Raw genomic sequence first — 15,868 nt, 5'->3', positions numbered from 1 at the left:
AGAGTATACTTTTTATTTCTTTTCTGAACATCTTGTAGTCTGGGGTAGTTATCAATAGATTGGAGATCTGGTTATCTAGATTTGCTGCTTCAGTGGCTAGGAGGCCATCGTATAGTTTTTTCCATTTTACTTCTTTAATCGAGGGGGGGGTGAATGGGGGAGGTGTTTTTCTATGTCTGATTGTGGTGGTTTGGATGAGGCGGTAGGTTCAGGTAGGTTAGACTGTCTCCATTTAGGGTTTTAAATAACATACAGTAGAATTTAAATAGTATTCTTTCTTGGATTGGTAGCCAATGTATGTAATATGGTCGAGTTTCCTCAATGAGTAGATGAGTCTCAGGGCCGTATTTTGGATTGTTTGTAGTTTGGTCATAGATCTCATCTTGCCAGAAGTTCTCAAATATTAAAACTTACATTTCCCTCTCTCAGTGGTAAAAACAGAACCTTTAAGAGATTTAGTTATTCTTTTGCTTATAAATTAACTGAATTCTGGAATGCTTTACTGCTTACATTAAGAAGTTTAGGTTCTCTTGCTTTGTTCTGGAAAGTTCTGAAAACTTTTTTTGTTTGCTAAACATTTTGGAAATTAACTATTTCAGTCTACTTTTTCTTGTCAAATTTATGTATTATGTTTTACATTATTGTAAACCGAGTCGAGCTCCTCTTGGTTGATGAATTGGTACATAAAACTAAGTTTTAGTTTAGTTCCTGAAGTTCCATAGACTGTTTAAAGATCTGACAGATGGGGGGATGGTGTGCCATAATCTGGGTATGAAATGGGAATACACATTTCCAGGCTGTTTCAGATGTGAGTGAGTGACCAGGTGGAATGGCTAGCCGTTTTTCTGCTTGGGATCTCAGTGATCGGTTGGGGACATAAATTTGTAGTTTTGATGCTATGTAGCTTGGTGTCATTTTGTGGAATATCTTGAAAGCTAGAACCAGGGCTTTAAAGACGCATCATTTTCGGATAGGCAGCCAGTTCATGGATCTTAGTACAGGGGTGACTTGGTTGCGGAAGCCCAGGTTTTTCAAAAGTCGGATTGCAGCTTTTTGCACGCCTTGGAGACGGGAAACATTTTTTGCGGGTAAGCGTGTTGCAACAGTCTAAGCGGGATAACACAAATGCATATAGTAACTGGGCAAAATCGTTCTCTGAGAAGTAACGCATAGATGCACTCTAGCTGGCGTAGGTAATAGAAACATGAAGACACTAATTTTGATAGATGATCTAAGAGGGACAGGTTTGAGTCAAGAATCATTCTCAGGCTGCGGATGTTGTCTTTGGCTATAAGGGTGTCATTTCCCCAGGAGAGGAATGGGCGTGGGTATGTGTAGGAATCCTTGTGTGTATCCAGTGTGACAGACCCAAGCCCGTTTCAGGGTTTTCCTATGTCCGGTCCGGGTTTTGCCACAAGGATTAGGAAGAGATACAGTATATCCCATTGTAAAAGGGCTGACCAGGTAGAAGCCTCGTCTGTGGATTTAGCTGACTACTGCTCAGACCTGGAAGTGGAGTCAGATGAGGCAGAGCAGGAAAGGCTTAAACAGAAAAGCTACACACAAGTTAGACAGGTACCCAAGTCTGTTAGAGGATTACTTCCTTTCCAGCAGCCTGTTCAGGCAAGGGTAAAGACTGGAAAGGTTCCTGCACTTAGGCAGATAGAACAAGCCTGTGTTTGGAAGGCTCCTCCCCCACCGAGGCTGAGTGGGAGGGTCCCTTCCCAGCTTAAAACGGGACAGTTGAGAACTCGGGGGGGAGGGAAGCAGCCTGGAGGCAACAGGAGAGATTCATCCACTCTCTCCACACCCCGAGGAGGCTGGAGACTGGCAAATGTTGGACACGGAGGAGCTTACTGCTGACCCAGGGAGTGAGGAAGGAACCCCAGGGGAATCCATGGAAATCCAGGAGAGTCTGGCAGGACCGGAGGAGGTGCCCATGGACATTGATAAGCAGTAAGGGGATGTGTATTGCCTGTGTCCACAGTAGTGAAGCTACCAGTTATGCCAGTGATAGTTTGAAGGGGAGTTGTATGTCTCTCCCTTCTGATAATGAACTGTTAATTGCTGCTTGAAAGCTTTAGTGATAAAGCTAGCAAACGTTTTGGCATTTTTTTTTTTCCTCTCTGCTAGCAGCCAAGCTGAGCCAAGCGTTCTTCCTCACAGCTGTGCATAATTGATTACTTGAACTGCACAGCAGGGAGTTGTGCTGAGAGCCTGCACGTTCCCAGAGCTGAGTGTACCTTTTGAATTCTGTGCTAAAGAAGAAAATACAGTATGTGATAAGCCACGTTAGGCTGTGAAAACCAGGTGACATGCTGGCCAGGTTTCTTGTTGCACAGTTTTGGTTAAAGTTTGTTTCTGTTCTGAATTTTTCATGCCTGTGAAATGAATGACACAGCTGCTGGAGCCGAAGCAGCTCAGGGAAAGTTACTAAATCCAAACTGCCCTGGTGAACAGGTCTGTTTATAGCTTTGCTAACAAAGTCCAGAGGCGGTGGAACTGTATGTTAAGGTGTGACACACCCAAAAACCTGGACACTGGATTTCTTTGAAAGTTTTGCTCTGTTTGAACAGCATGTGTTTTGCCTCAGTTTTGAGTGCTTGTTTTGAGGTCTGCTGAGCTGAAGCATTTTCCTTTTGTTCAATGCAACCAGTGAACATAATAAAACCTTTGATTATATTCTGCCTCAGCCTCTTGCCTTGCATGCCCTCATTAGGCTGTTCTTAAGCCACGCAAAGTCCTGAAGGGTCCTTCGGTAGCGAGGGACACACCGAGCCAGAGTATTGTGTCACGATCCCGGGGCTTGCAACTAAGCGCCAGAGCGCGGGTGTGACACCAGAGAAGTTCAGTTTTTGATGCGTTTAGCTGTAGTTTGTGTGTAGTCATCCAGTTCTTTATTTCAGTTAGGCAGCAATGAAGTTTTTTTATTTGTGCGTCTCGATGTTGACCTAGGGGGAGGTAGAGCTGTATGTCCTCTGCATAAGAGTGGATCTTGATTTGATATTTTTCTGCGATGTCAAGTACTGGTTTGATGTACAGGTTGAAGAGAAGTGGGGATAGCAATGCACCCTGGGGTACTCCGAAGCAGAGAGGTTTTGGTTCTGATAAGGAGGGTCCCTAGTAGTACTTTCTGAAATCTTTCTTTTAAGAAGGAGGAGAACCATGTCAGTGCGACATCATGGATTCCGATGGAGTGTAGTCTGGATAGGAGAAGTGAGTGATCACTAGTATCAAAGGCAGCACTCAGGTCTAGTAGTACCAGCAATGCGTCTGTACCCTCATCGAGGATTTTCCAGCTGTCATCTACAATGTCTAGAAGTATCGTTTCTGTGCTGTGGTACTTCCTCAATCCTGATTGGAAATTGGAGAGGGTGGTGTTAGTTTCCATGAAGTCTTGCAGTTGTGCGAGTACTATCTTTTCTAGTACTTTTGAGACAAATGGGAGGTTTGAGACTGGTCTATAGCTGCTTGGATTGTCCGGATCCATGTTGGGGTTTTTAAGGAGTGGTCTTACTATGGCAGATTTACAGCTCTGAGGTATTATGCCCGATTGAAGGGACTCGTTAATTAGGAGTAAAATGGAGTTCAGGAATGAGTCATTGGTGGATGGGCAAGGGTCCAAGATTGAGGTTGTGGGGTGTAGGGAGACTATTGTACCTTTAAGGTCATCAAAGGTTACTGGTTTGAAGCTATTTAGAGTATCTAACTTGCATGGGTTGTTGTGTTGTGCAGTTTTTGGGATGTTTGACAGGGCTTTTGCTTCTAAGTCTAGGGATTCTCGTATCTTTGATATCTTGTCATGGAAGAAGTTTGAGAGGGATTCACTGTCTAAGCTTGTTTTTTGGTTGTGGTGTGATCCTTGGGAGGAGGAGAACAGGTTTTTGGACAGTGAGAAGATGGCCTTTGATCTGCTTGGGATCTTGGATATTAGGTTTGTGAAGTATGCCTTTTTTGTTTCGACTGGCGCTCATTTATATTCTTTCAAGAAGGTTTTCCAGGTAGCTTTATCCTCAGCGTTGTGTGTTTTGCACCAGGTTTTTTCAGCTTTTCTGACTTTCTGTTTTCTTTCTCTCAGGTTTTCTGTGAACCAGGATGATGAGAAAGATCTTGTGTTTGTTTTGACTTCTTTGACTTTGGCATAAAGTCACTCAATGAAATATTAGCTAGAGTGCCACACCTGTGCCTTTTCCTCTAGCGAATTGGACATGGGGCCTGTGTTTAGGTCCAGTGAGGAGATACCAATCGATAAATCGTGAAGGTTGACCAACTTTGGATCGAGTGCGGTTGTTTTGCGTGATGCAGTGTTTTCTGCAGGCCCTTTGGTCTTAGAGTGTATGTTGAATGAGATTATGTGGTGGTCAGTCCAGGGCACCTGAAAGTTAGTCAGCGGGGTTGGTTTGTTGTAGAGAATGATACGGGGACCGTTTACAGCGGTAAATCGCGGGTCACAGGAATGGAGACATTTGCAACTGGTTTACCACAGAAATGGGGACAAGACCTTTCACCGCCCCACGGGAATGGGGACAAGACCTTTTACCGCCCCGTGGGAGCGGTGAAAAATCTTATTCCTGTGGTAAAAAAAACTGCGCCCTTGTCAGACTCGGCATCTTCTCCCCAGCTCCTCTTGCACCTATTTTACCTTCAGGAGCCAGCCATGCCATGATGAAGACAGGAACCTAAAACCAAAGCTTGAGACTAATGTGATTTGAAGAATAAATTACCAGACAACAAAAAGAAAAAAAAAAAAAATTATTTAATATTTTGTGATTAGAATATTTCAGATTTGAAATATGTATCCTGCTAGAGCAGGTATTAGACATAACTGGGGGCCGCAAAGTCCAGGCTGTGCTTCTTTAGCTTCCAGCTGGCTTAGGGCTCTCTCTCTGACCAGGGGGCAGTTGCCCTAGTTGCCCTCCCCTAACATTATTCTTGCCATGTGTGACTAAAGTATTCTGTTAGCTTGATTTTTCTATGTAGCATTCTGTAGTAATTTGGTTTCTTCAGTTTTCACAATAGTGAAGGGGATATTTGTGAAAGGGAGGGCAGATGTGTTTTGTTGAACCTTGCTCTGTTTTATTTGTGTTTATAAAATGACAATTGTCAGAGAAGCTTCCGCCCACACACACGCGACTGCAGGGCAGGCAGGCTTTGCAGGCATCAGTTTCTTTTCTAAAGTGCCGCAAAGGTAAGGAGGAGGGAGGGAGATTCTCGGGCCGCTGAAGGACGGTGAGGTGGCGAGGGAAGGGTGGATGCTGTGGGGACGGGGTAGTGAAGGGGACGGCAGGTTTGGGGACGGGGCAGTGAAGGGGACGGTGGTCCGGTGATGGGGACAGATTTTTTTTTCCCCGTGTCATTCTCTAGTTTGTTGTCAAGTAGCAGGCCTTTTGAGATGGAGATCAAGTCTAGAGTGTTGCTGGAGGCGTGAGTGAGGGAATGGACTTGTTGGATGAAACCAAGATCAGACAGTGTCTTTGTGAATTCCTTTGGTGCACCAGTGATTTCTGGGTGTTCTGCAAAGTTAAAGTCTCCTAGGATGATAATTTGTTTGTAGTTGACTGAAAGGTTGCTTATCAAAGCTGATAGTTCATCGAACACCGACATTGGGGAGGAGGGGGCTCTATAGATTAATATGAATATGATTTTACTGTAGTGGCCTATTGAGAGAATGAGGCCGTCTAGGCCTTCTAGTGAGAGCTAGACCCTGCAACACGATAATGACCCAAAAACATACCAGTAAATCCACCATGGTCTGGCTGAAAACTAAGAAATGGAGAGTCCTGGAGTGGCCGAGTCAAAGCCCTGATCTTTTTTTTTAGTTGAATCTTTAAGTTTTAACATCTTACAGAAAATACAACACGCAAATACTATAAACATGTGTAAACATACATTAGAAATTCTTAATGAGAAACATGTCATTATCTACCCCTCCCTCCCTCCCTAACCCAACCCCCCCTACCTCCCATATGTCTGGAAGGTCAATCATTCCATTTTACACACTGTTTTACAAAAAAAAAAAAAGACTCCAAACATCCTTAAATGCTGCCATATTCCCTGATCTTTCAGTTAGGTTAACTTCATATTTGTAGAAAAGGCGCACAGTTTCCCACCAAAAGTGAAAATTTAACAATGTGAAATCTTTCCAGTTTTTAACTATTGAGTGTAGTGCCACTCCAGATATTAGGAACAATTTGTTTTTATTTGCTAACATTAAGGTTGTTGAATGAATTAGCCCATACTCCACATATCACCATACCATAAGAAAGAGGTATACGAGTTTCCAGTATATTTTGTATCTTGTTCCACACCGCCTGCCAGAATGTTTGAACCAGTGGGCAATAAAATAAAAGATGATCAAGTGTACCCACTTCTTTCTTGCAGCTCCAACACGCATTAGATTTGTTAGCATCCAACTTCTGCAACTTAACCGGGGTCCATAATGTTTTATGAAGCACAAAGTAAAGAGTTTGCCTTAATGACGCCGAAGCCGTACATCTTATCCTTCGAGTCCATATTTTCTTCCAGCTTTCAGGTGAAACAGACCATTGTAATTCTCTGGCCCAAATAGACTGAAGACCAGAAAGCGGATTTTTATGTAGATATATGCATAAGAGCTTATACCAGCTCGATACTTCTTGGCTTGAACTTCCACAATATAGCATATAATGGGTAAGCTTGGTTGATCCTTTACAGTACTAAGCAATGGAAAGCCAGCTTTACTTGCATGTTGGAGTTGTAGCCACTTAAAGCAATGGTCTCAAACTTGCGGCCCACAGGTATTATTTTGAGGCCCTTGGTATGTTTATCAATCACCAAAGTAAAATTAAACAGCTTCTTGATCATACAGTGGTGCCTCGCATAACAGACGCCTCGCACAGCGAACGCTGCGCACAACGAACTTCAGGTCTTGCTTCCCACAACGAACTTCGTTTCACACAACGAAGTCGCCCGAGCTGCATCGCTTAACTGCCCTCTCTCCGCCTGGCTCCCTGTGCAGTGGCGCTACATATTTTAAACCCCCCTGCCGCCGCTGCTGCATATTTTTAAGCCTCTGCCGCCACCGCATATTTTTAAACCTCCCCCCGCCGCCACATATTTTTTTAAAAAAGCCACCACTGCTGCAACTTTAATCTCACCCGCTCACTCGAACTGGTGGTCTAGCAAATTTCCCAGCCAGAAGCGCAGACAGAGATCAAGAGCAAGCCTTCTGTGCTACTGCCTGGGCCTGCGCTGATCTCTGAATGGCTGCAGTCAGCTCTCGCGGGACTCACAAGAACTAACTGCAGCCAGCTCTTGCGGGACTCACAAGAACTAACTGCAGCCATTCGGAGATCGGCATGGGCCCACACAGGCGTGCAGAGGAATTGCTCCTGATCTCTGCGCTTCTGGCCTGTACGCCACTGGCTGGGAAAGATGGGAGGAATTAAAAAAGGTACTGGGGAGTATGTGGGGGGTGATTATAATACACAGCAAGGATCAACAAAACCCCTGTCTCCCCTCCCCTTCACATATATCCCCTCTATATCATGCTAACAGCTCTAACAAGATAAATGTATCTTTTTTTATGTCATCTTAGCATATTTTATGCTACAGAACGAATTATTTTTTTTAACATGTATTGTTATGGGAAAACGCGTTTCACATAACGAACTTTTCGCATAACAAACTTGCTCCTGGAACGAATTAAGTTCGTTGTGTGAGGCACCACTGTATGTCTCTTTAGCTATAAATTACAATATTATTATTAAGACTTTGCCAAAAGGAAAGATTTATAAACTATAAAGAGTTCTATCTCGTGCAAAATTGTCATTTCTTTAATAAGACATTAACTATTTTTTCTGAGGCCCTCCAAGTAGCTATAAATCCAAAATGTGGCCCTGCAAAGGGTTTGAGTTTGAGACCACTGACTTAAAACATTGTGAGAATGGCAAAGTAAATTTCTGCTATAAGGACTGAAAAGACAACAAACGTTCTTGACTCATCACATCTGCGTAGTATACAGCATTACTTACCAATGTCAGAGACTGATAGATGGCTACAAGAAGTGACTCACTGCAGTTATTTAAGAACACAAGCTATTAGGGTGTTCAATTTATTCTTCAGTTAGAATGCACATTTTTGGGATATCTTTTGTTTCATGAGTAAATCAAGGAAAATTTGTTGTTTACCTGCAATTATATCACTTTCTTTTCCAGAGATGCATAAAAAAAGATTTGACATCAATATGTGAACATTTCTTAAGAAAGAATTGAATATTTCATGGGGTGTCCTAATTTTTTCACATGACTGTATATGAAGTCTATACCTCTGTATAATTTCTAATATTATGTACGCCGCAATGATTCCTAGTCGACATTTGCGGGATACAAGAATCAGTATGGTAGGGTATGATATTAAGCCAGTCAATTTCTCTGCTTATGTAAATCTTTCTATGGCCTCTTCTACTGATCCTCCAAGAGAGGTTTCAAAAGTAGAATTGTGAAAGATGACTATATACTAGAATTTACTACTTTGTCAATTTGCCTTTCCTAACTATGTAACTTTTCTGCTGTTCATAATTGAATTACCTTATTGGAGGGTATAATTTGTTTGTAAAATCAAAATGAGATCTTATTGAGAATAAACTTGTGTTTCATTAGAATTTCATTCAAATAGAATGACTTCTGCTGTTTAAATGTTGAAGTCATTTCCTGGCAGTTTTACATGTGTTAGGAGAATTTACCTGTGATTTCTAAAGCTTATAAAGAAAGCACCCACCTCGGTTAAGAAAACGAAGAGTCAATCAAGAAAGTTTTAATAAGTTGTGCTTTGAGAGAGATTTAAAAATTTGACTTTTATCAGAAACATCTGTGAAAGAAAATTAATTAGCAGCAACATGTTGACAATCTATTCATAGAAATAGTGTTAAAAAATACTTTAAATTTCCTGGTCATAAGATTATTTTTACAGAATTGACTGAATATCTTACAGGTGAGGAGATGATTTCTCTTTCTATACAGTCTAAGGCAGGGCTTACCAGACGTTCGGGGCCATTAACCCTTCTAGAGCTCTGTTCAGCAAGGATTTAGTGGGATATAAGAACGTATGTAACATAGCATGACATTACATGACCCCATAGTTGTGGCTTCAGCGATGCCAGCAACTCCACAGAAGCATGTTCAAATTAAATATCAGAATATAACATGTTTTTTTCAACTTTCACAGACAAGATTTTTTTTTTTTTTTTTTTTTGGACGAGTTGGAAGGAGGAAAAAGGGTGGTGCAATCAATTTGATTTATGCATTATTGGAGTTTATTAGAGGGATATATGTTACAGTCTTGATTTATGGAGAATTTTCCTCTGAAATGTTTTTTGGTCAGTTTGAGTTTTTTTGTACATTTTAAAAATTTATTTTAATATCATCTGGAGCATTGGATGAAGGCGGGCATACATGCACTAGAAAAATTTATTTTAATTTACATGACTTCTCCAGTTGTGCCTTTGGGATTTGACAAGTTTCCTTAATGTTTGATTTTAGATTTTTTTCTTTTTGTATTCTTTTGCCTATAATTGTCAGAATTGTAATAATTTCTTAAAGTAAAAGAAAGATGAACATTGCAGACATCTTAATCTTTAACAATTTCATGTTAGCATTAGATTTTCTGTATATCAAAGAGGTTAAAATATCTTTGACATTACTTTTGTTCAAAATACCAAATCTTATTCAGGATACTTTCATATAGTGATTCATATACTGTATATACTCAAATATAAGTCAATCCGAATATAAGCCGAGATCCCCATTTCCCCCCCAAAAGGAGGAAAATTGGCTGACTTGAATATAAAACGGGGGCTTAATATTCAATGCTATGCCCTGCCAGGATCTGCACCCAGTGTCCTCTCCCTCCCTGCCCTGCACCGCTCGCTAAATGGCTGCCACCAGGTCCTGCAAGTCCTGACAGAATTGGCGGCAGCCATTCAGCGAGCGGTGCAGTCATGCAGGAGCTCGAGAAGCTCACTCCTGTGTGCCTGTGCGTTGTGAGCCCCGAGGGAGGTGCGCAGGGCAGGAGTGCGGTCCTGCCCATACACCGCTGGACCACCAGGGATAACTGAAAAGGTACACAGCAGGGAAGGGGGTAACTAAAAAGGTACATGGGGAGGAGGGTAAAAAAAATTATTAGTATCGGCCTGGCCAGGAGACGGGAGGGATCCCTCCAGTCTCGGCCTATCAGAGGCCTGCATCAAGTTGGGGAACAGGTCAAGTGATGATCCTAATATAGGATGAGACCCCCATTTTTGTCCCTTTTTTTGGACCAAAAATCTCTTCCTATATTCGAGTAAAGTAAAGCTTAACTTTGCATACCAAGTCATCATTCTAAAAAGGCTCGACTCAGTTTACAGCAATTAAATAAAAAGGGAATGATTTACAAATGATAAAGAGAAGATAATAGCAAAATTTCAAAAGAATTAGTTTTCAAAATGTTTGGCAAATAAAGTAGTTTTTAAAGATTTACGGAAAAATTGAAACGAACTGGAACTCCTTAAAAAAAAAAAAAAAAGGAGATCATTCCAGAGTTGAGAGAATTTAAAAACCAAAGATTGACTGAAGATCTTGACTTCTTTAATCCCTTTTTTAGAAGGAAGGGAGAATTTAAATTGTTGGATACCTCTTGCAAAGGAGAATCGATAAGCATTCCAAAATAAAGGAATAAGAGGATTAAAGATACCATGTAGAATTTTAAAAGAAATACAAGCGCATTTAAGTTGAATTCTAAAATAAACCGGGAGCCAATGTTACTAAGAGAGTTATCAAATTACAGGTATAGTGCATTCAAAGAGTCTTTAGCCTTGTCTAAAACAGTTTAAAATGCATTCAAGTAGGAGCTTATTTCACTAATCTACATAACTTACTGTACATTTTCAACAAGAATTAATGTATAAACCTCTTCAAAAAATAATTAATAAAGCAGTCTACAAATTAGGGAAGAATTTTAAGATGTTTAATACCCCTTGGGGCACTGTCAAGTCTATCTTTGAAAAGTGAAGACAAACTAGACAGGTGGTCCCAGGTAACAGCAGGGGACTCGAGAGCTCTTACATACTGAGCTGCGCTATTGTTGATATCAGCAATGTTGTGAGGACTTGCTATCCTACAGAGCCGCATGCTGCAAATGACAGGCTTCCCCCTCCCAATGCCATTTTGAGTCAATCAGGGCCTTCTGCCCCTCCCACTGCATCCCAAGATGCATTGGGAGGGGGAAGCCCGTCATTTACAGCACATGGCTCTGTAGGCAGGAGGGTATGGGCTTCCCTCCTGCCGTTTTCTCATCCAAAGGTACAGGGGGGTGTGGGGATGTGGGAAGGGGAGCCCAGGAATGTTGGGGGGATGTTTAGGGGGGCAGAGATTTCAGGGGATGTCGGAGAAATTCCGAGATGTCAGGGGAGGTCTGGGGGTGTAGGGCTCCACGGCTCAACTGATCCCCATCAGCTGAGCCACCAGGAATCCCCAAAACCAGCTCAGCTAGTGGGGATTCCTCTGCCGTGATCAGATAAGGTAGGTGTTGGGTACGTCTAGAAAACTTGCTTTTGTGTGTTTTTCACGTGGACCTTTTTCTTTTTGAAAATGGGCAAAAAAGGTAGACGTCCTAAAGACCAAAACTTATATCTAGTTCATTTTCAAAAATAAAAGATAGACGTTTGGCAGCTTTGAAAATGGACATTTTTCCTACTGGGGTTGTGGAGGTCTTGCACAAAATGTCCAACCTCAGAGTTAGGCACACTATCAATTATGCCCCTCCATATGTTTTTTATTCTTTATGTATTAATTTTCCCCTCGTGTGTACTTTCACAGAAGGGGTCCATAGCTAAATGATCAGAAGACCATCATCAATTCTTACTGTTCAGAAGATGGCAGTCCTTAAAAGCAAAAACCAGCATCAACCTAAAACATTTTCCCCCATAAATGCTGTAATTGCAGAGATAATTGCATAAATTAACTAAGCAAAACAAATCCAAAATTCAAGTCAATATCAGGATATGTTCTTGCTGGAAATGTTCCAGCAAATATGTTAATTTATGATGTCCAAAGCAAGAGTTGGATAGAAGGCATGGGGAAGGTAAGATGAGAATTTAGCTCAAACCAATTTCAGCTATAGTTTAAGGCACATTGCATTCAGCTACAGTTGATATTCTCCTGTCCCAGGGGGACTCAATCTAAGTTTGTTCCCAAGGTAATGGAAGATAAAGTGACCTAGTTCTCAGCCTGCTGCTCCAATCCTTACTCCCAGAAAAAACAAAAGTTTAATGGCCCAGAAGCAGCACCTAGGTCTGATTTCTAGGATGGGGATCGAGTGCTTTAATTCACAAGGTGGGAGACTTCTCAAGATAGAGGCACAATCAAAGCCACTGTCAAACCCCGGGAGATGCTGCTGCTGGATCCTTCAACTGCAAAGCAGATTGTTGGTTTCCCTTTTGTTACCCAGCGCAAAATATAGAGTAGCTGAGAATGAAAATGCAGAGCACTTCATCTAAAGTATCGACATGGTCTACAGGATAAAAGCCATTCAGTTAGAAGAAGCTGGCTGGTCAAATATATCTAAATATTCTGTGTTCAATTTTGTTGGTGAGTTAGGTGGTAGTCCATACTTGAAGTTTAAGGCTGTGAATACTTACTTGTTAATAAATTGCTCAAGCCCTTGCTTCCTTTCCTCTATAAACGCATCATCAAATATTCCATCATCTCCCCTGAAAGGAAGCTGCCGTAAAAAAGCTTTTCCAGGTAAGGGTGGTACTACCACCTAAAGAGAAGCAAATGTGAAAAATTATTAGAATCCTTAGCAGCCACAATGTAGTTAATTTGAGAATCCCAAGAACCTGTTTTCTAGGAAGTAAGCTGCAGAGCTCTTCTGAGACCTGATGACCACGAGGAGCACATTTTATAATCTTCTGCTGTGCTCATCGCTTGACAGGACTTTGAGGCTTGATCTGCTTCAAATGATCTCTTTACTTGTGTCCATTGTTAAATCAAAACTATCTTTTCATCCTTTTTCACTCTACCCTGGGAATCCTTTATCCTTGGAGCTCTGCTGTGATTTGACCAGTTTCCCTCAACTGTGCTCCACCTCCAGTCACCTTCTGTTCTCCACCTGGTATCTTATATAAGTTATCTATAGCCCCTGGAAATGCAGGCCAGCCTCCCATTCAATATGCCTCATTTACCTCTTTGGGCTCAAGCTTAAGAGACTGCAAGCAAAGGTACTGTAACCATTTGGATTATCCTGTACATTTGCTATGCAAAACAATATTGGGGCTTCTCAAACTTTATGCAATTGCAACCCCATTTTAATAGGATAAACCAGCACATGATTCCAGGCCTACTTCGCTCCCATGCTGCTACCTTAGACCCACATGTAGTTTTAAGAAAGGTTTGGACAAGTTCCTGGAGGAAAACTCCATGGTCTGTTTTTTAATATTATTTATTTATTGTTTTTCAATAACATAGCAAGTATCTACTTGTACAGAAAAGTAAAGTTAAGCAGAAAGTAAAATACAATACAAATTATGCAAAAATTTTTTAATCAATGTTCATCGCTTTGAAATGTGATTAAGCGATTTATCAAATTTTAAATAAAACTTGAAATGCAGATTTTTGGACCCCATTTTTGGACCACAATGTGGTTTGGGAAATGCAGCATACTCACCTGTAGCAGGTGTTATCCAAGGACAGAAGGCAGATATTCTCACATGTGGGTGATGTCATCCATGGAACTTGGCACGGACAGTCAAAAAGTGTACTCTCACTTTAAAACCGCCTATTTTGTACATATCCTGATGCCTTCCTGCCCGACACCAGCTCAAGGGGACCATCAGTTCAGTAATAAAACTAAGAAGTCAACTAGGGGAGGTAGGAGGTTGTGAGGTTGTAGAAGTCTGCTCAACTTGTCTGCTAAGATATTCTGATTCCCTGCCAGGTAGGCTGCTTTCAGGAATATGTTGTGTGGAATTATCCAGGTCCAGATTTGAATTGCTTCTTGGCAAAAGTGGGCAAGACCCTGTACCCCTTTGGCTACTTGATCGTCTGTTCAAAAGTGTACTACTTGACTGAGAAGGCGATCTTGAATGTGTATAGAGCATTGTGGATTGCTCAAAGCTCAAGGAGGATGATTTGGAGGATTTTCTCATGAGGACTCCAGGTTCCTTTGGTATAGAGGCCATCGAGGTGGCCTCCCCAGCTGAGCATGGAAGCATCAGTTGTTAATATCTTCTGATGTGGTGGAGTATGGGATAAGAGGTCTCTGGAGAGATTGACTGGTGATCACCAATAAAGGGACTGTTGAAGGGAAAGATGGTAGAGGTGCTGATAAAGGACCGCATCATTGACCATCTTGACGGACACAATCTGATGAGGACCAGCCAGCACAGCTTCAGCAAAGGAAGATCTTGTTTGACAAACTTACTGTATTTCTTCGAGGGAGTAAACAGGCAGCTAGACAAGGACGACCCGGTCGACATTGTATATCTAAATTTACAGAAGGTATTCAACAAGATCCCGCATGAACGTCTATTTCAAAAAATTGCAAGCCATGGAAACGGGGTGATATACTCACGTGGATTAAAAACTGGTTGGCGGATAGAAAACAGAGAGTGGGGGTGAATGAACAATAATCAGACTGGAAAAGCGTCACGAGTGGAGTGCCCATAGGGTTCGGTGCTCGGGCCCATGCTCTTCAACATATTTATAAATGACCTGAAAATTGGTACGACGAGTGAGGTAATTAAATTTGCGGACGATACAAAGTTATTCAGAGTAGTGAGGACACAGGATTGCAAAGACCTACAACAAGACATAAACGAACTTGAAGAATGGGCCGCAAAATGGCAAATGAGATTCAACGTGGATAAGTGCAAGGTGATGCATGTTGGTAACAAAAATCATATGCATGAATACAGGATGTCCGGTGCTGTACTCCGGAGAGAGCCCCCAGGAAAGAGACTTGAGAGTACTTGTAGACAAAGTCAATGAAGCCTTCTACGCAATGCGCAGCGGCGGCGAAAAGGGTAAAGAATGCTAAGAATGATTAAGAAGGGGATTACAGAAGGTTATTATTATAGGGTCATGGTGCACCCCCAACTGGAATATTGCGTCCAACACTGGTCACCGTACATGAAAAATGACATAGTACTACTCAAAAGGGTCCAGAGAAGAGCGACAAAAATGGTTAAGGGACTGGAGGAGTTGCCGTACAATGAGAGGCTAGAGAAACTGGGCATCTTTTCCCTTGAAAAGCCTACTCAAGAGTCATTTATTTAAAGAAGCTTTTAACATTTGATTTAAATTTTACAGTATGCTTTTTAACTCCCTTAAGGAATTAAGCAGTAACGAGCCCTTTCCTTTTGTTTTTTTTTCCTTATTTGTCTTTCATTCCTATCCAAATTGTATTTCTAACCCTATTTCCTTTTGTCTCCCGTCTGTTTGTCTCATTTATCTCTTTTTAATATGCCAATTATTAGTTGATGTTTCTTTGCAATTGCTTTCTTTTTGTAAGTGTTAATGGCATTTTTATTATGTTAATGCTTTTTTAATATATATTGTAAATTCGCTTAGAAATTAGATAAGCGATTAAATCAGATTTTAATAAAACCTTGAACCTTGATTGAGACATTCAAGATATTGAAGGGAATAGACCTAGTAGAGAAAGAGAAATTGTTCACCTTCTCCAAGGTGGAGAGAACGAGAGGGCACTCTCTAAAGTTAAAAGGGGATAGATTTCGTACAAACATAAGGAAGTTCTTCTTCACCTAGAGAGTGGTAGAAAACTGGAACGCTCTTCCGGAGGCTGTTATAGGGGAAAGCACCCTCCAGGGATTCAAGAAAAGGTTAGATAAGTT

At 41.4% G+C, this 15,868-nt stretch overlaps 1 protein-coding gene across 1 annotated transcript in view; it reads right to left on the bottom strand.

Moving 5' to 3' along the window:
- The window catches only part of SNX3 (sorting nexin 3), an 86,121-nt gene that overhangs the window by 10,995 nt on the left and 59,258 nt on the right, over positions 1-15,868 (bottom strand). Inside the window, exon 3 of the mRNA XM_033939314.1 lies at positions 12,653-12,777. Coding sequence (XP_033795205.1) covers positions 12,653-12,777 — 125 coding nt within the window. The remainder of the gene's footprint in view (positions 1-12,652; positions 12,778-15,868) is intronic.

Source organism: Geotrypetes seraphini, chromosome 3 (assembly GCF_902459505.1).
Source record: "Geotrypetes seraphini chromosome 3, aGeoSer1.1, whole genome shotgun sequence".
In the NCBI taxonomy this organism is placed as follows: Eukaryota; Metazoa; Chordata; class Amphibia; order Gymnophiona; family Dermophiidae; genus Geotrypetes; species Geotrypetes seraphini.
The sequence above is the reverse complement of the archived record's forward strand: the minus strand, read 5'-3'. Positions and strand labels throughout refer to the sequence as shown.